The 23,890-nt window shown below is 47.1% G+C and overlaps 1 protein-coding gene across 4 annotated transcripts in view; it reads right to left on the bottom strand.

Annotated features, from left to right (window-relative positions):
* The window catches only part of HTR4 (5-hydroxytryptamine receptor 4), a 66,023-nt gene that overhangs the window by 16,606 nt on the left and 25,527 nt on the right, over positions 1 to 23,890 (bottom strand). For all 4 annotated transcript variants that reach the window (XR_003962647.4, XR_003962648.4, XM_030283895.4 and 1 more), the window contains 4 exons: positions 20,100 to 20,225; positions 18,284 to 18,484; positions 9,763 to 9,916; positions 8,308 to 8,960 (listed from right to left, as the gene is read on the bottom strand). Coding sequence is in view for 2 of the 4 variants with exons in the window: in XM_030283895.4 (XP_030139755.3) it covers positions 8,308 to 8,960; positions 9,763 to 9,916; positions 18,284 to 18,484; positions 20,100 to 20,225 (1,134 nt within the window). In the remaining 2 variants the exon portion in view is untranslated. The remainder of the gene's footprint in view (positions 1 to 8,307; positions 8,961 to 9,762; positions 9,917 to 18,283; positions 18,485 to 20,099; positions 20,226 to 23,890) is intronic.

Below are 23,890 nucleotides of genomic sequence, written 5' to 3'. Positions count from 1 at the left end.
AGCATTGCCCTGGAAAGGATTTGGGAGCTGGTTCTGCCTTCCTCCCTCATTCCATGAGTACCAACCCCCTCTCTGCTCTGACTGAGGATCCTCTCTGGAGGAAGCCACATCTGGCTTTAAACCAAAGTCCAGGGAGCTGTAACTTGGCCACTTCATTTGTCCCCATGATTTTAGCAGCCATGCTCACTGCTAAAAAATCTGATTTATGGAGGCAGTGCAGAGCTGCTGTAGATCCCTGGCTAGTGGTCCTGGTGGTTCTGACAGCTCCAATGGGCTGGAAGTGCTGGGTTGGGTTTTTAGGTACAGATGGGAGAGCAACAGAGTTACCACTTCATCTTTACCAACGCTGGAACTAGGCCTGCCTGCAAGGATGAGCTTCAAAATCCCCCTCTGTGGGCTGCTGGTCTCTCACCAAAACCCTGAAGTGTAATAAGGGAATTCCAGGGGTTCCTAAAGCAGCTATAACTCCTCCTTCATCCTGCACTTTCCTCCTCAGCCAACAAGAGCCTGAAACAGTGCATGTGGAACAGAAAATTCTCCTATAGAACAGCACTCCTGGATTGGAAGAAATCAAATTTCAGGCATCTACAATTCCTCAAAGAGCTTTTTTTATGGCATGAGAGGATAATGTAGAGCTGTCCCTTAATGCACAGCTGAGTCTGAAAGCTTGTGTGTGCTGTGTCTGCAAACAGCAGTGCCCATCAGGGAGGAGAGGAGGGCAGGGAGCTCCAGGACAGCCCTGTGTGCCCAGGATTAATTCTGGGACAAGAAGAACTCCAAGGTGAGCAGACACAATTTTACAGCCAAATCTTCCCAGGCAAACACATGTGAAGCCAAGCATAGGGGGAAAGAGGGTTTTAAGGAAATTAATTTAGCTTGCAGCTTATTTTAAAGGATTTTATGGGCTTGTTTTAAAATTTATCAAGGACAAAGATCCTTTCAAAAACAGAGGAATTGGTTTGTCACTGAAGTGCATCATTCATTGCCCTGAGTTCTGTGAGCTGGTGTTTTATGGGGTTCTCTCATAGAATAGAATCACGGAATATCCTGAATTCTCACAGGATCATCCAGGCCAGATCCTGGCCCTGCACAGACCCCCCAAAATCCCACTCTGGGCATCCCTGGGGCACTGTCCAAACCCTCCTGGAGCTCTGGCTCTGGAGCTTGGGGCTGTGCCCATCCCTGGGGAGCCTGGGCAGTGCCCAGCACCCTCTGGGGAAGAACCTTTCCCAAAATCCACCCTGAGCTGCCCTGGCACAGCCCTTCCCTGGCTCCTGTCCCTGTCCCAGAGCAGAGATCAGTGCCTGGTTTGCCTCAATCCCACAGGGGCTGAACAGGGCTGTGCCCAAGGAAGGAGCTCCAGGGATGCCCAGGGGCTGCATCCCTGCCTGGGGAGGGACTGGGACCCTCCTGCAGGATAAAACATCCCTTCCCCGCTGGCACAGCTCTCTGAAGCTCTCCTGGCAGCACCTGTGGCAGTGCCAGTCACTCCTCATTGCTTCCCTGCCCGTGGAGCAGCTGCTCTGTGCAGTTCTTGTCTCCAGAGCTGGATCCAAGCGTTATGAAGTGCTTTCAGTGCTAATAAATACCAACTCTGCTGCTCTAAAAGCCTGTCACAAAAGCAGCACAGGGCATGAATCTCCCTGAATGCATTAATGTGCCTTTAATATATCAGTGGAAACTGGGACTGCTCCCGTGTGCTGACAGATCAATCAGTGATAAAGTTACTCATAGATAACATTAACGTGAGGCACTACCAGTTTCTTGATTTTTTTCTTGAGTTTGCCTGTTTGGCTCTGCTCTGTTTCATGTAGCTTTGCAAAGGGATAAATCCATATTTTTTTCCTTCAATTCTTAAATAAATCTCTACAATATATTGTTCAGCATTGCACTTAAACTGTTGTTAATGTGTTTTTCCAGAAGTGGCTTCACTTCAGTGGTGGAAAAAGCACTGCCAGGAGTCAGAGCTTGGAAAATATGGAGATTAAAGGAATTGTTAGACTTCATTTTGAGAGAGAAAGGGATTTCAGAACAGGAAAAGGCTCCTGTGTGGATGTCACATCGTTTGGGCTGTGACATCATATCCGGGCAAAGTATAAAAAATTGGAAGTGGCTGCCCAGGGAGGTTTGGATCCCCATCCCTGGAGGGGTCCAAGGAATTCCTGGAGGTGGCACTCCGTGCTCTGAGCTGGGGATGGGGCACAGCTGGGACTCGATTCTGGAGGGTTTTTCCAGCCTCAGGGATTCCATGATAACACAAACACTTCAGAGATAAAGCAAAAAGCTCTTTAGTGCCACATGCTCTGCCACTCTTAAAGCGCTTTGATGGCTCAGTGGAATGACACAAATTAACAGCCTCATTAACAACCCTTCTGCCACATCTTCAGCAACATCTCTGAAAGGCTGTCAGTGACAGTGGCAGACACAATCCACACTCCAGGGACGTGATTGACTCCGAAACCACTGCCAAGGAAGGCTGAATGGAGCAAGATGGGAATTCCAACTGCTCAAGGGGGAGCAGCAGCAGAGGGAGGGAGGAATTCGGGATGAAGCATCAAAGCTCCAGTTCCCAGCCCAGTGCTGCCTGAGCAAGGCAAAGTTACACAGCCAAGCCCATCCCAAGGACTGCTGTGCAAAACTCATCCCAGACCTGGGTCTGGAATGTGTCTGTGCCTTCCAATCCAATTTAAGGGCAGCCCAGCAGAAGGTCTGGGTAGGAGTCCCTGGGGAGTTCCCAAACTGCCTCCTAAATCTGGTTCCTGCATCTTAAAGAGCTCTGTTCTCTGTCCTCCTAAATCTGGTTCCTGCATTTTAAAGTTCTCTGTCCTCCTAAATCTGGTTCCTGCATTTTAAAATTCTCTGTTCTGGGCTGCCTGGAATGGTCTGTCACAGCCCCAGAGCAGAGCAATTAATGCAGAAGTGAGGACTGGAAATCACCAGCTCATGCAGGAACAGCCTCCACCAGCTGGATTTAATAGGGATGGAGCATTTGCAGGGCAGGATGTCATTCTCACATTCCCATGGCAAAAGTGCAGCTTTACCCAAAACCAGGCTGGCTCTGGACCAATTCCCAGGCCAGGTCACCCATTCAAGATGCACTGAGCAGCAAGGATTGCCTCTGCTATGCCAAATAAATCAAACCAAACCCTCAAATGCCATTTTTCTGTTTTGAAATGGAAAGTTGAAGTTGGAAAGATGCTGAGAGCTGCCCAAGGGCTGTGTTTGCAGGTGGGTGAGCACCACAGGCAATGGGAAGGATCCCAAAAATGGCAAATTGTTAAAAGACAGTCACATCACAGCAGATGTGCTGGATGTCCTCGATACCTTCCTGGAAATACCAAATTTCTGGCCAAAATATCATGGGAATAACAAGGTTTTCTCTCCCACAGACACTCCAAAAGCCTTAAAAGCAATTTTAACACAGCAACAGGGAAGCTTTTCCACATTATGACTTTACAGTGGGGTGGTGCATACAATGCTTAAATAAATTCTTCTCTAGCAATCAGAAAGGAAGAGAATTATTGAAAAGAAGAACAAAGAACTGAACCTAAAATTAAAATGCACTTACACAATTAGCTCTGAGTTGGAGATACTGCTGGCCCGAGGAAGAACAGAACATGACAATAATTGCTGAGGTTTCCATAGAATTTCTAACCCTGAGGCACGTGGGGCTCTTTGCACATGCTGATTTGCATTGTCTGAAAACACTCTGCTGATAAACCAAATTAATCTCTAGAGAGGAGAGAACCAGCCCAACACATTCAAAGGTTAGTCGAAACAGAAGGTGAGTAGGTGGAGAGCAAATTTTTATCCATAACAGAGCTTATTCAGGTACCAAAATTAGTTTTAAATCCTGTTTTGGACCTCTGGAATGAGTGGAGAGACTGACAAAGGACTGGGAGCTGGATTCAGTGTGTGCTGCAGTATGGGGGATGTCTGTGTTTTAGCTAAATACAGTTGGTGAAGGTGCACTCCATTATTTAAGTGGGAAATTTCCACCAGGTCTGGGCTGTGCCAGGAGGAGCTGTCAGACATTCCAGCTGCAGGGAATGTGGGGCTGTGGATCCCAAATTCCAGCTGCAAGGCAGGTCCTGCCCCACCACAATACAGCTGCCCTCACTGCCCAAAGCACAGATCATGCAATGAGGAACAGAAAAAGGTGTTATATGTAATATATGTTATAAAATAATTCATGCTAAATAAAATTAAAAACCACAGCATCTCGTGCACTAAAACCAGTGTCAGGCAACAAGCAAGCTAAGTGATAAAAATCCAAAAAACCAAAAAGACACTGTCTCCAGAAATGTATATTCCAAAGGATTTCTCATCTGACAAGACCCCAGCTGGAGACATTTCTGATAGGCATCATCAGAAGCTTATCCCAGAGATTTTCACCTGAAGGATTCCAGCAATTTTCCACCTGTTCTGGGAAAAGCACAATAATATGCTAAAGAAAACCCCTTTCCAAAGCCCGAGAGACTGCACAGAAATGCACTCCTCAGAACTGAGCCTCGGAGACCCTCGGGGACTTTGGAGCCACAGAGGCCAAGTCCTGAGTCCCCCCAACACCGATCCCCTGGCTCAGAGTCAAATCGCTTGTGGCTTTCCTTTTTTCCAAATTTATACTTTGATTATTTAATAAATTTCCTTAATTCTTAAATTGGCGTTTTCATTTATACAAAGGTGAGTTGCAGCTCAGTCCTTCCAGAGCTCCCTGCAGAGCCTCGGCTTCCCCACCACACACATCCTGATGCAGAACTTCTGATCCCAAATCCTGTATTATCCTGTAATCTCTCTTTCCAACACCCAGGCATATTGAAAGAGATTATCTTTTGAAAATGGAAAGAAACTGTGTTATTGTAAAGCTCTAATCTCCTCTATCCTTTGTAGGAAATAAGATAAATATCTTGATTTCACTCAGCACAATTACAATAAGCTTTTCTCTTATCGGAAGCTCTCTGTTCCCTCGGGTGAGGCATTTTTGGAGCTGGGACAAGGCTTCAGCAGCCCTTTGGGGAGCAGGGTTTGGGGGAAGGAGGCTCCTCTGATCCAGGGTGGGAACTTGGGCTTTGTGGAACATCCCCATTCCTGCACCTGAGGGTTCCTCTGCTCCTGGACCCTGCAGCAGATCCCAAATCTCCGCTGCCCTCCTGGCTCAGGACCTCTGATGGTCACAGCTCCCTGTGCCTGCTCAGAACCCTGACAGCCCCAGTCACAGGGAATGGCACAAAAAGGCTGGCACTGGTGCCAAGCTGGAAAACCACGCCAGGGAAGTTGGAACATAAGTTTGGTTGTAAATATTGGCAAAGCTTCATTCAAAAATTAAGAAAGCTCCTTCCAGAAATCACAAAACTCTTTTTTTAGTTGTTACTGAATCTAATCATCCCCTGTATTTTTAGAGAATCCCTTTCCAGGTTGGCAGCTAATGAAATTTAGGTGGAAACCAAATTGCCTCTTGACTATTTAACAATATTAGCATTTCCAGGCAGCAATCAGATCTCCTCAGCTTGGGCTTGGTCTGGAGCCATTTCTGCTGGCACAGGGAGCTGATCCCTGAACTGAAACCTCTGGAGTGGAAAACACATCTTGAGCAACCTCTGGCTGCCCTACCCTAGCCAAAATGAATGAAATATCACTGGAATCACCATCTTTAAATGCCCATCATTTGCTGTGTCTCTCAAGCTTTTGCTCAGGAATTTCCAAAAAAATAATTTAGTGGGAATGTGCTTTATCAGCACCTCGCCAAGGGGGGGGAAGTTCTTCCCGGATGGTGCCATGAATAAAGGAACTGCTGGAGAAGGGGCAACACAGACCCCAAAGCTCTGCAGGTGCCACCAGCACAAAAACTCCACATTTGCCTCCAAAAAACCTCCAAAAATGCCCAGTGCAAATCCAGTGTGCAACAGAGTCTGGGGGATGGACAGGAGGGCAGAGCAAGCCCAAAAGATCTACCTGGGGTTCATGAACTTGTCCTGAAGGAGACAGAACCTGTCAGAGCTCTGATTCATCTTGCAGGATCATTAAAATTCCCAGGCAGCCAAAAATTTTAACCCTTTCCAACCCCCAGCACTGAGTGTGCGGCTCTGCCTTGGGAAGCTCCGTGGTCTCTTCACCTGCCTTAGTGGCCAGGGAAGGAGGAAGAACAGGAGGAGGAAGAACAGGAGGAGATGTTTTACCTGCAAGCCCAGATCCTGAAAGACCTGCTGGATACACCAGGAACAGCTCTGAGAGACAACCTCTGCATTTCCTGATCTGAGCCAGGGTTGCAGCCCATGAAATTCCAGCCTCAAGGGTGGGGTGGGATCACTGCTCCACCCCCAGCACCATCTGTGCTCTGGGGGAACCCTGCCTGAGAGTCACACATCACAAACTGTTCAAAATCCACCACAAGCCATTCAAAATTCACCACAAACCATTCAAAAACCATCATAAGCCATTCAAAAACCACCACAAACCATTCAAAAACCATCATAAGCCATTCAAAAACCACCACAAACCATTCAAAAACCACCACGAACCATTCAAAAACCACCACGAACCATTCAAAAACCCACACAAACCATTCTACAGCTCCAGGATTCTGCGATCACTCATCCTTTTGCTCCACAGCAGCTCTGACCACTTTCCTAGCACCAGGGATTTATTTTTATTCCACTGGATCCATGGAGCTGTTAAACCTCTAAAAGCTGGAGCCTGAGCTGCTGCGCTCCTGTTCCAGTGGCAGCAGGGAGCACTGGGGCTCACTGCAGCTCCAACCCCACAAGGTGCTTTTTTTCTGCTTTTTCCCACTTTGTTTCTCTTGGCTCATTCATGAGAAAAATCAGGAAGTGTTTTCCTTTGGAGAAGTCCAATTGACATTTGGAGAAGACCTCTCAGTGCTGGAAAATGAGTGGTAAATAAACCTCTCACCAGAGCTTTCCCTGAAGAGAGCAATGCGGTGCTCTGAGCACTTCTGAGAGGAAACAGAACACACCAGAGTGACCTCCCTGACCCACATGTTCCAGAGTTTGTCTGCTCAAATACATTTCACCCAAAGCCATCTTCTTTGCTATGGCAAAATTTCACAACTTGTTTTATCCAAGAATTCCAGCAATGCTGACCTGGCTCCCCATCCACTTGTGTTGTACAAGAGTTCAATGATTCATCGAGGCAGGAGTTTGTTGGTTTGTGTTCAATAAATATCTACTCGTGACAGAAGAAATGCAAACAATCTGTTTCAAGGGGAGCACGGCATTTTTCAGATGATTTTCACTTTTTTCAGTCTGGTGTTGCACAGAGCCCCGAACACCCAGAAATCCCCATCTATTTACAGTTCATTATTGTGCTAATTTTTGTCATAGCTGAGTTCAGCACAAGGTCTGTCCCTCTTGCCACTGCTCTCCTCTCCCCTGCCAGGGAACAAAAAGCAGCTGTAAAATACCACTGAAACAACCAGTGGCAGAAACTTTTGGTCCCTTTCCTAAAGAAGATGCAGCGGGCAGCATCCACAGGGTCATGTTGTTTCCTTCAGAACAAATGATGCCAAAATTCACACACAACTTCTGCACCCTCCCAGCTCTTTCCTGGGCACACCTGCACACAGCTGTTCCCTACAAACCAAGCTGTCTGAGCACCTCAGGATTGCTTTTGCCCCATCCCTTTCTAAGCACTGATACCACCAAGATATTGCAAAATGAAAGCAACCCTGTACAAACTCCTCTTGCTGGTGGCTGCAGGCTCTGGGCAGCCCTGGGCTGATGCCTTCAGTTTGAGCTTTCACATTTTCCAGGCTCAGGTACAGAACTCTGAACTCCATGTAAAGTGTCAGCAAGTTCTGCTCACAGCTCAGGCACACTGAATAATCCTTTTCCAGCCCAGAACCAGCTCAGGAACACTGAACAATCCTTTTCCAGCCCAGAACCAGCTCAGGCACACAGAACAATCCTTTTCCAGCCCAGAACCAGCTCAGGCACACTGAACAATCCTTTTCCAGCCCAGAACCAGCTCAGGCACACTGAACAATCCTTTTCCAGCCCAGAACCAAGGACACCGCTGCAGCTCCAGCCCCAAAAAGTGCAAACAGCAGGAATAGAGGGGAGCAGCCTGGGAGGGTGGGACTGCATCACCTGGAGCTGGAATTGGACAATGAACCCTAACATGGAAATGCACCCAAACTCATAAAAGTGTCAAAACTGGTGACCAGGAGTCCACCTGGGGTGGAGCCACGGCCGGGCTCTCACACTGCCCGAGGTGTATCCTGTGAAGGCCTTTCCATAAATCTCTTTTCCTTTAGCACTGTAGCCCCTGAAGGCACCAGGGCAGACTCACCTCAGCACGTGCGTGGAGCCGTTGATGGTGGTGGTGGAGCAGGGCACGGTCTGGCCCAGGATGGAAGGCCTTCGGTAGCGCTCGTCGCCGCAGCACAGGATGATGAGGAAGGCACGTCTGAAAGCCTTGTTGAGGAAGGCGTAGAGGAAAGGGTTCAAGCCCGAGTTGATGTAGCCCAGCCACAGGAAGGCCGTCCACAGCTTGCCGGGCACCGTGTAGTTAATGAAGGGATCCACGATGTTGGTGACGAAGAAGGGGGCCCAGCAGAGGCAGAAGCAGCCCATGATGATGCACAGGGTCTTGGCGGCTTTGGTCTCGGTTTTCATGCGGTGGGTGCTGTGCTGGTCAGGGGGGTGCTGCCGTGGTTCCTGGTGGCCCTGCCGTGGCTCCTGGTGGCCCTGCCGGGGCTCCTGGTGGTCCTGCCGGGGCTCCTGGTGGCCCTGCCGGGGCTCGGCCGGGTTCCCCGCGCGCTGCAGCAGGCGGATCTGCCGCGCGTGCGCCCGCGCCGTCACGTAGATGCGGTGGTAGGCCAGCACCATCAGCAGGAAGGGGATGTAGAAGGCCACCACGGAGCAGGTGATGGCGTAGGGCTTGTTCACCATGAAGATGCAGTAGGTGGAGTTGGAGGCCTTGTTGAACTGTCTTTGCTGGATCTGGGGTGGGAGGGGAGAAGTGGGAATCAGAGGACGGGTTGGGTTGGGAGGTGTCAGCTGCACGCTCATAATCTCAGCACTATCAGTCAGTTTAGGAAGCTTTCTCTACGGCCTCAGGTCAAATCTAGTGCTCTCTTGGGAGTCAGAATCTGTCAGCACAGAAGGTCTAAAATTCTCAGCATCCAGGACTCCAATGGGGAGGGACCTTAAAAATCATCTTCTGTCACCCCCTGTCATGGGCAGGGACACCTTCCACTAGACCAGGTTGCTCCAAGCCCCATCCAGCCATCCTTGGACACTTGGACACATCCACAACCTCCCTGGGCAGCCTGTGCCAGGGCCGTCCCACCCTCCAGGGAAGGAGTTTTTCCTAATATCCCACCTAACCCTGCCCTCTGGCAGCGTGCAGCCACTCCCTTGTCCTGGCACTACCAGCTCCTGCTCATTCTACAAAGAGAATAATCCTCCCCCTTCCTTAAGTGAGAGCTGCAAAGGCCAAGGGGACCATGGACTCCTGAGGTGTTGTCAGGGGCCAGCTGGGGCTTGGCTTTTTTCCAAGGACTCCTCACTGAACTGAATGTGGCTAAAATCCTCTCAAGGCCACCCCATCCTGTGTCAGTCCTTTCAGGACAGAGCCACCTCAACCTCCTTTAAAGACCCCCTTCAGAAATTGAGCAGCAGCCCCTCTGCACTGACAACAAGAAGTTTCTCCTTCTTTTTCCCTTTCCCTGAAAATTGCTTTTTAGAGAACATCCAGCACTCATCCAGCACACTGGATTGGTGTCCCTGCTTGGCTACTCACCAGATCAATGATGCCTATGCTATTCCAGCCTTGCATGATGGGGAGGAAGGAAATGAAGGTTGGGATGATCCAGCAGCCCCCCAGCATCAGCGCGATGCGCAGCGGGGTCATCTTGTTCCTGTACACCAGGGGCTGGCAGCAGATGGCATAGTACCTGCAGGGCAAAAATGTCATCAAGCAGATGGTTCTCAGCTTCTTCATGCAGCAAAGCCAGTTCTTTATTCACATATCTCATTTTTCTGTCGTTTTCACAGACTTTGTGTGCTACTCCAGTTGGCTGGGAGTTTTCCTGCCACTCAGTTCATCGGTTTGAAGGTGTTTGTGTATGTAGCTGTTAAGACTTTTTGTATTCACAGGTGTTTATATTTGTGGATTCTCATGGGACAGATCTTTTGTTATTAAAGGTGTAAATTGGTTTTCTTCAAAAGACTAACTCGTTGCGTTAACTGACTTTGATTTTCAATATTCTTTCACATGGGAACTTAGCTAGTTGCTTAGCTGTACTTAGAAAAGTAACAGGCTTAAGCCCTAACTTGATAAATCTTTTCTTTTATAAGATTCCTACCTATATGAGACACAAAAATGGGACAGAAGCAGTCAGAGGAGAATTTCAAGCTTTCTAAAAATTAAATGGTAAAACCCTTCCTCCAGCTGCCTTCCAAAACAGAGGGAAAACAGGGGTGTGTAGCCTGCTTCCATGGGCCCCTCACACGGGAACTTGGGATGTTTCCCCAGGGTTCATGGTGGCTGGCAAGGAAAAAACAGAGTTTTCTGCTTTCCAGCCAGGGAGAACGAGGCACAGGTAAATGCTGTGGGCTGTCTGAGGTGGCAGGGCAAAGGAGAAATCCCATATTCAGCCCTGCTCTCCCTCCGCACTGAGGATGTTCCCACCCTCCAAGGAATATCCCTTCCTCCCAGGCAGCCTTAGCTGAATTTCCTTCCTGCACTGGACATTTATTTTGACAAGGCTGCAAAAGCTGTTAGCACAAATTAACAAAGTCTGCCAAAGCTGTGAAACTGGCAGTGAAATGAAGTGTGTTCTTCCATTTCCCAGGAATCCACCTCTTTTCAGCTGGGCTTTAACCTTCCCAAGGACAGGGCAGAGGTGTCTTTGGACATCAAGGGGATGTGCCCTGAACTCTCCTCCCTCCTCCTGATCCCTTCAAAATGTCCCAAGTGCAACAGGTCCCTGCCCCAAAACAGTTAAGACCTAAAAATATCTTCTCAAAGAGATTAGAAATCAAATTTTCTCTTTGTTTGACCCCCGTGCCAACCCTGCAGGTGGATCTCTCCATCAGGAAGGGGTAGCAAACCTAAAACTGGAAATCTCTGGCTCTGACATTATTATTTATTCCAAAGAAGACCAGATCAGCAAATATCCAATTGCAGACTTTCAGTGGTCCTGACCTGACAATCAGTCTCAGGTTCCCAATAAAATATTTTATTCTCTTTAGATTTTTGGATTTCAGCACACTCTGAAAAAAATTTTATGAGGGCAGCAGAACCATGAATTAGAGGAATTAAATTAGCAAGCACACGTGTGTGTATTAAGGAGCTGTTCTTCGAGCTGTGCATTTATTTCATTGAGATTTGAATAGGAACCAAGAGCTTAGTCCTAAACAGGGACAAAAATATAAGAATTTCCATTTTTTTTTCTAAGGCACTTTTTTTTTTTTTTTTAAAGTCATGTGGAGTCAACTGAATTGCTTTATTTTGATAAAATCAGATGATATATTCCACACAGAGGCTTGAAATAATATCAAAGTGTCAAAAGAAAACATTTCTTAAAAGTCTCTTTGGAACAAGATTCAAAATGTCACAGGGGAAAAATGCTGAAACAGGCATTCAACTCCTGCAATTTGATAATTCCTCTATTCTCCTCTGGTTTCCTATGTGCATGAAAAATAAAGCCTGTTCCTCTGGAAAGCTGCACTTCCAAAAAATAGGATTTGCCAGGAGCTGCTCTTTCAGAGCTGTGGGTGAAATGTTCCTCTGGTGGAGCTTCAGCTCCCCTGGGGCTGATCCCTGCTCCAGGAAATGACCTTGGAATTCCAACAGCAATTTTGGGGATGTTTATTGGGACAGGGGGAGCTTCCCCTGGCATCAGAGCTGCTCCTCTGGCTCTCAACACAAAGGATCTATATTTAAAAATAAATTGAAGCTATTTCATTATTTCTTATCTGGAGGTCACCCACTGGAAGTGCTGGACATCAAAGGCATCAAAGGCAAGGCACGAGAGACTCCATTTCTTTGCAGAAAGGGCAAAAGAAGAAATCCAATCAATGAAAGTATAAAACCAGCCAAGACAGCAGCTACCCTTTGACAAGTTGGAAAGCAAACAGGAAGAGAAAACCACCGTACACTGATAATTAACTGCAGCAGGAAAACAATTCTTGCCAGCAGTTTGAGTGATCACATTTCTCTGCTCCTCTCTCTGCTGCAGCTGAATTACACTGAATAGTTCCTGCTATTAAAGGCCATTAGAGTAAAAATTATGCCTGTAAAAATGACACCTTAAGCTCTCATATTTCTTCCCTCCCAGTGATTCAGCAGCAATTTTCCTCCAGTTTCACGTCAGAAGATTTTATTTTATTTCACTTTCGCTGCTACCAGAACTTCCCCCGTGCTCAGCCAGTCGAGCTGGGCTCCTCCTGTCAGTGTTTTGGGTGACCAAGTGCCCTGAGCAGGGTGTGGGTGACAATTGTGTGACAGCAAGGGAGGCAGAGGAGCACAGCACCCACTCCTCAGAGCCCAGCAGAGTTTCCACCCCAGGAATCAGACACAGCTCTGAGTGCCACCAGAAGGCCTGGAAGTCACAGCTGGGGCAGGAGCTGCTGGTTTGGTCTATGTGGTGGCCTGAGCATTCAAACAGCTATTTATTCACTGGGAGAAAAGTAATTATATCTGTGAGATTGTCAATAGTTTTAGTCAGAGGCTGGAATAAAGACATGCTCTGTTCTCCTGCTCCATTTCAAGGCAGAGCTGTTTTCCTGGGCTCACAAGGAATATCTGTTACGTGCTGCTGTGGCAGCCTGATGGATGAACACAAAATGCAGTGCATACACATGATTAATACCATGTCCAGGCCCAATTAAATATTAATTCTCTCTATTATCAGTCAAGTTCCTCTCAAATGTTCACTTCCCTGTCACCTACAGCGGAGCAGCTGATGTGAAACCTCCTCTCCTCTGCAATGACATTCTCCACTGAAGGGGAAACACAGGAATCCCTTCCCAGAGCTGCAGCTCTTCCAATAAAGCAAAGGTTATTATAAGACTTCTCCTCATCCTTATCAGACATTTGCCACAGGAATGAATCAAGTGCTAACATTTTACAGGTGGCTGAAAAGAAGAAATCCATCATTTCTCTGGCTTTGTGGCTCTTCTGGCCACTGCAGAAATCACAGGGAAGGGACTTGGGAAGGCACCTTAAATATCATTTAATTCCACCCCTGCCATGGGCAGGGACACCTCCCACTGTCCCAGGCTGTTCCAAGCCCATCCAGCCTGGCCTTGGACACTGCCAGGGATGCAGGAGCAGCCACAGCTGCTCTGGGCACCCTGTGCCAGGGCCTGCCCACCCTCCCAGCCAGGAATTCCTTCCCAAATCCCATCTATCCCTGCCTTCTGTCAATGGGAAGCCATTCCCTTGCCCTGGCACTCTCTTTTCCATCTTCCCTCAGGCACTGGAAGGTCCCAGCTGGGAACCAGTCCCACACTTGCTGCAGCTCCCCAGCCTGGATCTGCCCTGCCTGCCAGCAGCACAACTGGCTGTGGGCCATGGCAAGGAATTCTTGATTTATCCATGGCAAGGAATTCTTGATTGATCCAAACACCTCCTCAACCCCGTGGCTGTGGAAAAGCTGCCCTGGAGCACTCAGCTCCTGCCTCAGACCACACCACTGCTCCTTCCTGCCTCCTGGGCAGGGCAGAAATGGAATTACTGAGCTGCAGGAGATCATTCCCTGCCCTTGGAGGGCAATTCAAGCATCTCCCTGGTTTGCAGAGCAGTTTGGAGCTGGGAGCCTGCAGGCACTTACCCTGCAAGGAGCTCTCAGCTATCACAGACAGACAAATCCACCCCCAGCCTTATTAACAGCCTGGCTCTGGGGGTGGCCCACACTTGAAAGCGTTTGGTGTCATGTGCATATGTAAAATGATGTACATAGCATATGTTGGATCATCCTGGGGCCAGGATGAGACACAGAACACTCACTGAGCACTCACACTGAGTAATATTTCACCCCCCTTAAATCAGCTAGGAAAAAAGAAGCCAAAAGATAGGAAAACTGGGAAAAAAAGAAGACAAAAGGATGGAAAAACTGGGGAAAAAAAGAAGACAAAAGGATGGGAAATCTGAAAAAAAAGAAGAAAAAAGGATGAGAAAACTGGAAAAAGAAGACAAAAGGATGTGGATGCTACTGTCTGTCTCCCAAAGTTAGGGTGCAAGAGCCAAGTGGGAGATCACTGCCCTTGTCCTTGTCCCTCAGGGAATCCAGACTGGGACAGAGTCTCCAGCTGAGTCCTGACCAAGTGAGGAACCTAAGGAGCCACAATTTCAATTTATTTGAGCCTGTGGAAGATTAATCCAACACTGCTGTTGCTGATATTTCAGTGAAAACAGGTTCTGGCCTCTGTGTAACCAGATTTTAATATTTTTTTTGAAAGAACAGCTCTTTCTATTTTCCTTTTTCCCACTGAGCAAATAAGCTTTGGGCTCTCGTCGTGCCAAATAAAACAAAGTTCTGCATCGTTGGTCCAAAAAAAGAAAATGTCCTAAAATGATTCTGTCTAACAAAATTAAATTCTTATTAGAAAAACAACGGCCTGTTGGTGTTGAGATAATTACACTGAGAAAAATGCTAAAGAGAACAGTTAATTGGAGCTGGATAAATTTAGCAGGGAACACAAACAAATGTATGTTGCCAAATGGGGAGAGAGGGGGCTCCTCCACGGTCCCCGTGAGGCTGAGGTGTGTGGAGGGTTATTGGCAGCAAGGGTGGCAAAATAAATGAAATATTTCTGGAGGGTTTGCAAAGCTGAATAGAGGGCAGAGTGTGCCGTGGCCATCTGCTCTGGGATTTTCCTTAATGCTCTCAGAGGAGCGTTCTGCAGTGCCTGGGCTGCTGCTGTGGCTGGCAGGGACAGCTCCACAGCTGTGTCACCTCCCAGAGCCCAGGGACAGGCCCAGCTGGAATTGGGGCCACAGGAATTTACAGGAATTCCAGCTGGAATTTGGGGCATTTAATCAGACTGTAAGCATTAATTACTGCCAGCTAGGCAAAGTTTAATCACCCTCCCCACTAACAACCTCCCTGTGGTCCTGGGCAGCCAGGGATGCTCCACGGGGCACTGCTGGGCACTGTGGCTTCCTCCCAGCCTGGGAAAACACCCTGTGCTGCCAACCACAGCCTGGGCATCCTTTGGGCACCAGTCAGTCCCTCGTGCCATCTGTGATGCCCCAGGAAGGGGAATGCTGGGCTGGAGCACCGGGAGCAGGGCAGTGCCCACCCTGTGCCCCCCAGGGCCACGCTCTGTGCCCTGTCCCACCATGTCACCACAGAGCTCGGGAGGCTTTAGAGCATCACCTCTCCCACGGGGCTGAGCTAATTTGCTGCCCATTAATGGTAATTAATGTTTGCAAACAGCACGAGGAGCAGCTGTCACTCCCCGGGTGCATCTGCCCTGCTCTAGCAGGGATTTTGGGCTGTGCCTGATGCAGGATCAGTTTGGGATCAAAGGACACGCTCAGGGCTGGTTTGTGGTGTGCTGTCGGAACTCAAAATGTCCCTCAGACATTTTCAGAGGTTCCAGGCCTTGGTCAGAAGCATTTTAGACCCTGGCAGGCAACTGGAAACAGCTGTGATTGTGAGTTTGAGCCATGGAATGAGTTACCAACTTTGAAGGTGGAACAAGCGGTCACAGAGGGTTCGATGGTGTAGTAGAAGTAGTTACAAATTAGAGGGAAATTTTTTTTAATATTGTACAAGGGGGTTTTAACACCTGTACAGGAGGGTTTTTACTCCAGCTGCATGAAGAGGTGCCAGATGTGCATCCAAACCCAAACCCACAGACAGCTGGGACCTGTTTGTTTCTCTCTTGTTTTTTCCATCCCCCAAAGCCTTTGAGAAGCAATTGCATTGCAAATTGGACTGCAAATATTGGAAGAGAAAATTGCCTCTCCTGACAGGTTTGCTGTATTTGGAGACTCCGTCAGAGCTTCTGGGTCTGTTTATCTGCAGTGCAATTATTTTTTATTGCACTGGCACAAAGAATGGGCATGTATGCATAAAACATGCAATAAATAAATATTTCAAGGGTAAATCTCTCTAATATATTAGAATATCAAAGAGATGATGAAAAAGCTTAAGACAATGGCAGCAAACTTTGGGTTCAGTGAGCCCTGAGATACCTTTGCTACCTTGGAAAATCCCTTTTCCAACTGAGACTGGCAGAGGCTGTCTGCAGTACTGCTCTCCCTGTGTCTCAGCAGTAAAATCCGTTTATTACACGGTGATTTCTCCAGATTTTCTCCAATGCCTTTGAGAATTCAAGCCTCACTGCTTGTTTTCATCGTTTCCAGAGGCAGCAGTGGAAATGGATACAAGACTTTATCAGATCAAAGTCTTTTCAAACAACACTTTGTGAATATGCTGAAGGGAATGACTTTCAAACTGAGTCTTTAGGATTAGATTAACCACCTAGTTTTCTTTAAAAACCCCTTGAAACTCACACCTGCATGCTCTGAAATAAAACAGAAGGCAGGAGATAGATCACAGAAAAATTACCAACTAGAAGCAGCACACTGCCATAAATTCTGAATGAACACAAGAACAAACAGCTGAAAAAAAAAATGGAATTAAGCCCTGGGAAGGAAGCAGGGCAGCGCATGGAGGGTCGAAGCTGGGCTGAGTCATCCTTCTCTCCACAAAAACCTCTCATTCATCCACCTGCTCTGCCCTTTTGGGGTCACCCACCACCTCCTCCTCATCTATTCTGGCCCCTTCACACTGTTCTCAATCAGAACTCACTGTGGAAAAAACCAACCCCAAACCAACTAAAAATGCCAGAGAAACTCAGGGTAATGCCCAGGGCTCAGGTGGAGGGGTATCCCTAAAGCATCAGCTCCAAAAGGCTGTCCCAGGACCTTGGGGACAGATGGGGACAGGCAGCAGGAGCTCTGGACATGGGGGGGGGGGGGGTCTCCAGGAGGGCAGGAGAAGGGGGGAACCTCCTTTCTGTGCCCTCCACATGGGAGATTCCTCATCCCCTGCTGCAGGTCTGGGGCTGAAATCTCAATTTCCCTTCTCTCCACAACCCTCTCTATTTAATTAAGAGCCTGGAGAATCAAACTCCAACATTTCAGAGAGCAAGGTCATGTCCAGAGCACGGTGCCCAACATCTGCTTTCCTGGTAATTGGCTCAGAGTGGCAATTTGTCAATGGTTTGAAGATAATGAGCTTCCCATTTGTGTTCCAGCCATCTAAACTTGCAGATAAGGACAGGAGCTGTGGCTGTTGGATGTCAGCTTCTCTCTGGATACAAAACTGCCTCCCACCCCACAGCACTGCTGCCCATCAATACAGAGGTTAAGCAACTTTTTTTTTTTGAAGTCTGGCTGCACTCAGACTCTCAAGATACTGAAATGCCACATATTTAAATATCAGCTGTCACAATAACAAGAATAATTATGGTTATTTTGGCCCTGTTAGCAACACTAAGTAAAAGTGTTTTTAAAGGCATTGAAATCTCCACACAGAACTCAAAAAAAAACCCAAAAAACAAAAACCTCTAAAAATATTATCAGAATAGCCAAAATGTTTTCTACTGAGCGTTCATCTTGTGAAAAACTCTCATGGAAGTTCTGCCATTTACCCAAAAATCTGCAGACAAACAGAATTGCTCACCATAAATTATTGAGGCTTTGGGCTTTATTTTCAGGTGGCAAGAAAAGTTAGAAAGAAAGGAAAGTTTTTAGGATCTCCCAGGAGATTTAGGCTGAAGAAGATCTGTGCCTGATCCCCACCTTGTCACCAAGAGCACTGAGTGTCACATCCAGGTGGCACCTCCAGGGATGGGGACCCAAACCTCCCTGGGTGGGTCCAAGGCCTGAGCACCTTTTCCATGGGGAAAATCCTGCTGCTGCCCACCCTGAGCCTGCCCTGGTGCAGTTTGGGGCTGTTTCACCTCATCCTGGGAGCAGAGGAGCCTCTCTCCTGGAACAGCCCCTCCCTCTGCCCCAGCTCAGCTCCCACCTCTGGACACATTCGAGGTGTCTTTGGAACAGAACCACGCCTGGTCAGTGCTGCCAACATAGCTGTGCACAGAACAATCCAGGCCCTTCCCAGAAATCTCATCCCATTCCAAATTTCTCTGCCCTCGTCAGGATTCTCTCCGAAATCAGCCACTGGGAGGGATTTGTTGCTCTGCCTCCCCAAGCAGGTCCATCTTTGCCCTCTGGCAGCTGGGGATAACCCAGAGGCCAGAAGAGACTTCCAGCAGTGCCCCAGTGCAGCTGGTACCTGTCCAGGGAGATGCAGCAGAGGTGCAGGATGGACGCCGTGGTCAGCAGCACGTCCAGCGAGGTCCTCACCAGGCAGAACATCTCTCCATAGATCCAATTGTCCTGAACCAGCTCCATGGCCCCGAAGGGCATCACCAGCACCGACACCAGCAGGTCAGCAAAGGCCAGGGAAACAATGAAATAGTTGGTCTTGATTTTCCTGCAAGGCAGATCACAGAGTTAGGGTGGGTTCAGTGCAGCAGCCCCCACACATGGACAGAGATTCCAGCTTGAATTTGGGTTTAATCTGCTCCATCACACCCAAAGCTCCTCTTTAACACACTCCTCACTTTATATGATCACTCCTGGCTTGCTCCTGGTTTTTAGGCCTAAATATCCACCATTTTCCTGGCCTAAACACATCTTTCTGCTCACCCAGAGGAGGCAAATGGATGCTCACAGGCCTCTGCATGTTGCTCAGCCTCACAGCTTGCACTGGAGGCTCTGGGCTGGAGGAGGGGGATTTTATTTTAACTTGTAAATGGAGAAAATCCTTCCAGAAAGCATTGAGAATAATCTAGACTGAAGCTGTAATTTTACCTTGAAGAGTACTTTTTAAATCACAACAATAAAATAGAATTAAATCCATTAAAAATCCCACGCAGCACATGAATAGAAGCAGTTAAATCTCTCTGCTCCTAAGGCTGGGCTGACAATTCCCAGGGTTAGCAGCAGCCTTGAGACAGGAACTGTGCCTGTGACCCCCTCAAATCATGGGCAACATTTGCTAAGTTGTGCTGGAGCTGCACGGCCACAACCAGACTTTGCTCTGTGTGCTGCTGATGAGCTCATTGGGAAATCTGAGATGGAAAAGGGCCAGAGGCCAACCTGTTTCTCCAGGGAATTGCTGCTTGGCTGTGCTTTTCACTGATTTGTCTGCTTTTCTACACCAAGGATGCTGAAAAGGTGAGGATGGGGATTAAAATGGTGCCAGCGCTGCGGGATGAGCTGAGGGCAGGGAAGGTCTGCAAGGCAGGGCCACCTCCCTGGTGACCTCAGCTCGTCAGGAGGGGCTGTGTCCCCTGGGTGGGCTCACCTGAGCTGCCTGTCTGGGCACAGGGCCACCACGACCAGCAGGTTGCCCAGTCACCACTGGGCACCGCAATGTCCATGCATCAGAGACCCAACCCACGACAGAACCCCACTGCTCATCAGCCCAACAGCCTGGTTGGTTGTTCCTCTGTCATCAGCCCAACAGCCTGGTTGGTTGTTCTTCTGTTCATCAGCCCAACAGCCTGGTTGGTTGTTCCTCTGCTCATCAGCCCAACAGCCTAGTTGGTTGTTCCTGGGCAGTTTTTACAGGCAGTTCAAATACTCCCAGTGCTGCACAGCCACTGGTCTGGTCCCTACAGCCCTCAGACTCTGAACCAGCCACTTGTTGTATTTTAGGAGAGCTGTTACTGGTTGGAACCGCTGCCAGTCAGCCCGGCCTGGTTTATGGAACTGTATGGATATTCTCAGTTCAGGCAGAGAAAAAGAAGAAGTTTCTATCAGGCTGGACCTGGGAAAGAGTTGGAAAGGGATGTAATAATTCTCTATCTCTCTTGTTGTTCACATTGTTTATCGATAAGTTCTGCCACCGTGCGTCATTCGGAGCGCACCAATGGTGGGAGATGTTCTTCCTGCAAGGTTGGTAAATCATTCCATGGCTCAAACCCAAAATCACAGCTGTTTCCAGCTGCCTGCCAGGGTCTCAAATGCTTCTGACCAGGGCCTGGAACCTCCAAAAATGTCTGAGGGACATTTTGAGCTCCGACATCCCCAGGTGGGCTCACCTGAGCTGCCTGTCCCGGCACACGGCCACCATGACCAGCAGGTTGCCCAGGATGGCCATCAGGATGACGGCGGAGATGAAGGAGAGCAGCACGATCTTCTCCGCGATGCCGAAGGCCTCACTCGAACTGCCAGGGAGCGCGAGGGAAACAGAGACAAAAGTGGGAGAAACACTTTAAAATGTTTCAAACTTTAATAAGGAATAAAAGGGACAGCAGACAAATTGCCAAGAGCGCACCAGTTAGTTAAAACCACTTTCCTTATGTATTTTTTCATTGCACTGATCAGATGCATATTTATGAAGCTTATACATATTCAAATATTCCTTTGAGTTCTTTTACGTGTTCTGGGAATTCTTTAGTTTTGTTTGACTCCTGACCCGTCACACAATAGTGCAGATTTGAGTTCTGGAAGTCGTGTATGTCATTTCCTCACAATGTACATATCATTTCCTCACAATGTACGTATCATTTCCTCACAATTTATATGTCATTTCTTGTAAGTATGCCATTTCTTCACAATGACAAATGGGGCATTATTGATAGTGGCAAAGTCAGTAGCAGAAGTCCTTTCCACATCCTTTCTTTTAATGTTACCTCCGTGATTCCTTCAGTGATGTCTAATCATACAGACAATTTTAGCTATTTCTACAAACTTATTTAAGTTTTTCTCACTATTGCCTGTTAGTTACAAAAATAAAAGTATCCTGCAAAAGCTAACATTACACAGCCTCTATTTTAATGTTTTGTGAAAGCCTAAACTACAATATATTTTTATCACACTAATACATAGATAAGCTACACATGGCCAGGGCATTGGCCACCAAGCTGACAAATTATACTGCATCAAAACCAGTCCAAAATAATCTGTATCAAAATTATAATGCATTAAAACCAGTCCAACAGTGATTACAAACTGTGGTATATCAAAATCGTTGTGATCAATAACAGTTTGCAAAATTTAATACATAACAGCAAAAGCCAACAACTACACAGTTATTTATAACAAAAGGAAAGGAGCTGCAGTGGCACTGGCAGGAGTGGCAGAGCCTCTGCACAAAAATGTTTCCATGCTCTTTACACACAAATAAATCATGTTATTTTCCATGCAGAAGCATTTTGGTTTGGTTTTTTTTTTTTTTTTTTCCTTTCTGCCTGTTGTCTTTTCCATTTTTTCCCCCCAAGATGTTAGTGTCACAAAATCACAGAATGGTTTGGGTTGGAACGGACCTTAAAACCCATCTCATTCCACACCTTCTGCTCTCCCAGGGTGCTCCAAACCCTGCCCAAACTGGCCTGGGACACGGCAGGGATGGGAGCTGTGGCTGCCCCATCCCAGCCCTTCCCCACCCTCACAGGGAAGGATTTTTTCTTACCTGTAACCTCAATTTCCCCTTTTGCAGTCTGAACCCATCACTCTGTCACTGCAGTTCCTGATGTGATGTGACAAGGACTAATGGGTTCAAACTTTCCTCAAGACAAGCATTTTACATCTTCAGTCTTGAAATCTAAGTAGTGTTTTGCCTTTTTCTCTCTTCCCTTCACTCTGTGCTACAAAACACAAAACAGTCTGGCTTTCCCTTTTTTTTTTTTCCTTCTTTACTTAGTAATTTTTCCAGAGTTAGGGAAAGGAAATAATTTTTATTCCAAGTGCCTAATTTTCCCCTACTGAGATCAATAATTTCTTTCAGTTAACAAAGAGGAAGAAAAGAAAAAGGAAGAATAACACAAACTCCCCCCTCCAATGTCAGCCATATTTTAAATCTGCATTTCTACATATAATTTGCTGTTTCAAAGAAAGATTTTGGTTTTTCCTTTTTTTTCCACAGCTTGCAAAGCAGGAAGGAAATAAATTCCCAGCATGCAATAAATTCCTCATAAACCTGATTTTATTACAAAATTTTGAGTTATTTTTCCCCTAAAGCCATTTCTAACGATATATCCTGAATAAACTGCATCCTAAACCTTCAGCTGCTTGTATGACTTCACATTACACAGGTGAAAATGGGGTTTTTCCTGTTATCAAATGTGGCTGGAGATAAACTGGCATTAAACACTTGACACTAATTCAGCAGGGAAATTTCTTCTCAGCCTACAGGGCTGGTGTTGGACACCCAGGATTAATGCTGTGAGATTGCTCAGGTAATTGAAAAGTGGAACTCTTATCCTGTTTTACCTTGACTGGCCCTGGGGTCACTTTTTATGTACTAAACACCATCCCAGGCTTTTTACACTTTATCTCACTGAGCTCTCCTGCTTTGGAGAAAAGCTAAAAAAGATTAGAAAGTCCTGGCACACAGAGATGTTGAGTTTTACTCATCCAAACAAGCTCTGGAAATGCCAGAGGAGCCCAGCCCTCAGCCAGACATTTCTCCAGACATTGATGGGTTTTTTGTTTTTTTTTTTTTGGCTTTGAGAATTTTAAATCCACATTTCCCACCCTGTCCTGAGGTTGGTGGTGTCCCTGGGCAGATGTGATCATCACCCAGGCTCTGAGCAGAGCCCAGCAGGTCAGGAGCTCCCGCTGGCACATTTGGGACAGGAACTTTAGCTCTGAAATCACTTTTGGGAGTGTTTCCCTCGTGCCATTTTGTGCCATTCACATCCTCTGGACAGAGAGACACAGTTCTGTCTCTCAGGAGAAGCAGAGAGAGAAGAAGAGGAAACAATCTTTATCTCTGCTCCTTGCTTTTGCCCATGTGGGATGTGGTGTGGAGATTTTTTACCTGCAGGGATGGCTGGGTTGGATTCTGGTGAGGTTTTTTGGGGTCAGTGACCACTGGATCCAGCTGTGGCTCGGGCTCTCAGCAGAGTCACAAGTTTGAGTTAGATGGGTAAGTAAAAAGTAAGTATGTAGAACAGGATAGTCTCTCTTTAACTAGTATATTAATGTAATAGAGTATAATTTTAATAAAGCAATCCTTCAGCCTTCTGATCTGGAGCAGTCATCATCATTTCTTCCCTGAGCTGGGGTCTGCCTGATTTCCAAAACCATTTCACTCTGCTCCCTGGGGAACATCGGACAGGCAGATGCCTCACTGGGGTGCAGGAGGGATTTCATCTGGGCTCTTTCTGCCTTTGGAATGATCCATCATCAGGAATACATGTTAATTATTCAATCTTAGTAATTCCAAGTTGTTAATAATGGAAGAAGTGGATATTGCTGTAAATTAAAATCAATGGTTTGCATAACATCTTTTATCAAATCGGAGTGTTCTGGCTTCCAAGCTTGCTTCCCTCTTTAATAAAGCAGAGATTGATGGGTTTGCTATTATGAGGAAATGAGATTCAGGCAAAATGATTGCTGGTTAGCAGGAATATAGAAATCACTTAAGGAAAAAGGTGAAATACTGATGGGGAATGAATGCTTTAAACCCACATATGGACATATTTAAAAAGCTCTTCTGCATAGTCATTAATGTGAAAGTAAAAAGAAGGGTAATTACTCTTTCAAGCTCAATTTTCACTTTCCTGTAAACACCCCAACTTTTCTAAATGAACTCAAGTGCTTTTGCATATTTTCTGCGGCAGTTAAGGAGCACAGATCAGTCATGGGGGCAGAGCAGGCACATTCCCCGGTTCCCACTGCAGCACAGAGGGGAAAACCCCTGAGATAAAAAACTCACAGTCGTGGGAGCCTCGAAAAGAGTTTTCTTGTTTTAACATTCCCTCGGGTGTGGGGAATTCAGGACTGGGTTGATTGTTTCCAGCCAGGGATTTTCCCTCTGTAACTCCATATTTTATAACCACAAACAAGCTGTCATTGGCCTCTCCTCTTTCCTGCTTCCCTGATT

Source organism: Taeniopygia guttata, chromosome 13 (genome assembly GCF_048771995.1).
Source record: "Taeniopygia guttata chromosome 13, bTaeGut7.mat, whole genome shotgun sequence".
Lineage (NCBI taxonomy): Eukaryota > Metazoa > Chordata > Aves > Passeriformes > Estrildidae > Taeniopygia > Taeniopygia guttata.
This window is presented reverse-complemented; position numbering and strand designations above follow the sequence as displayed.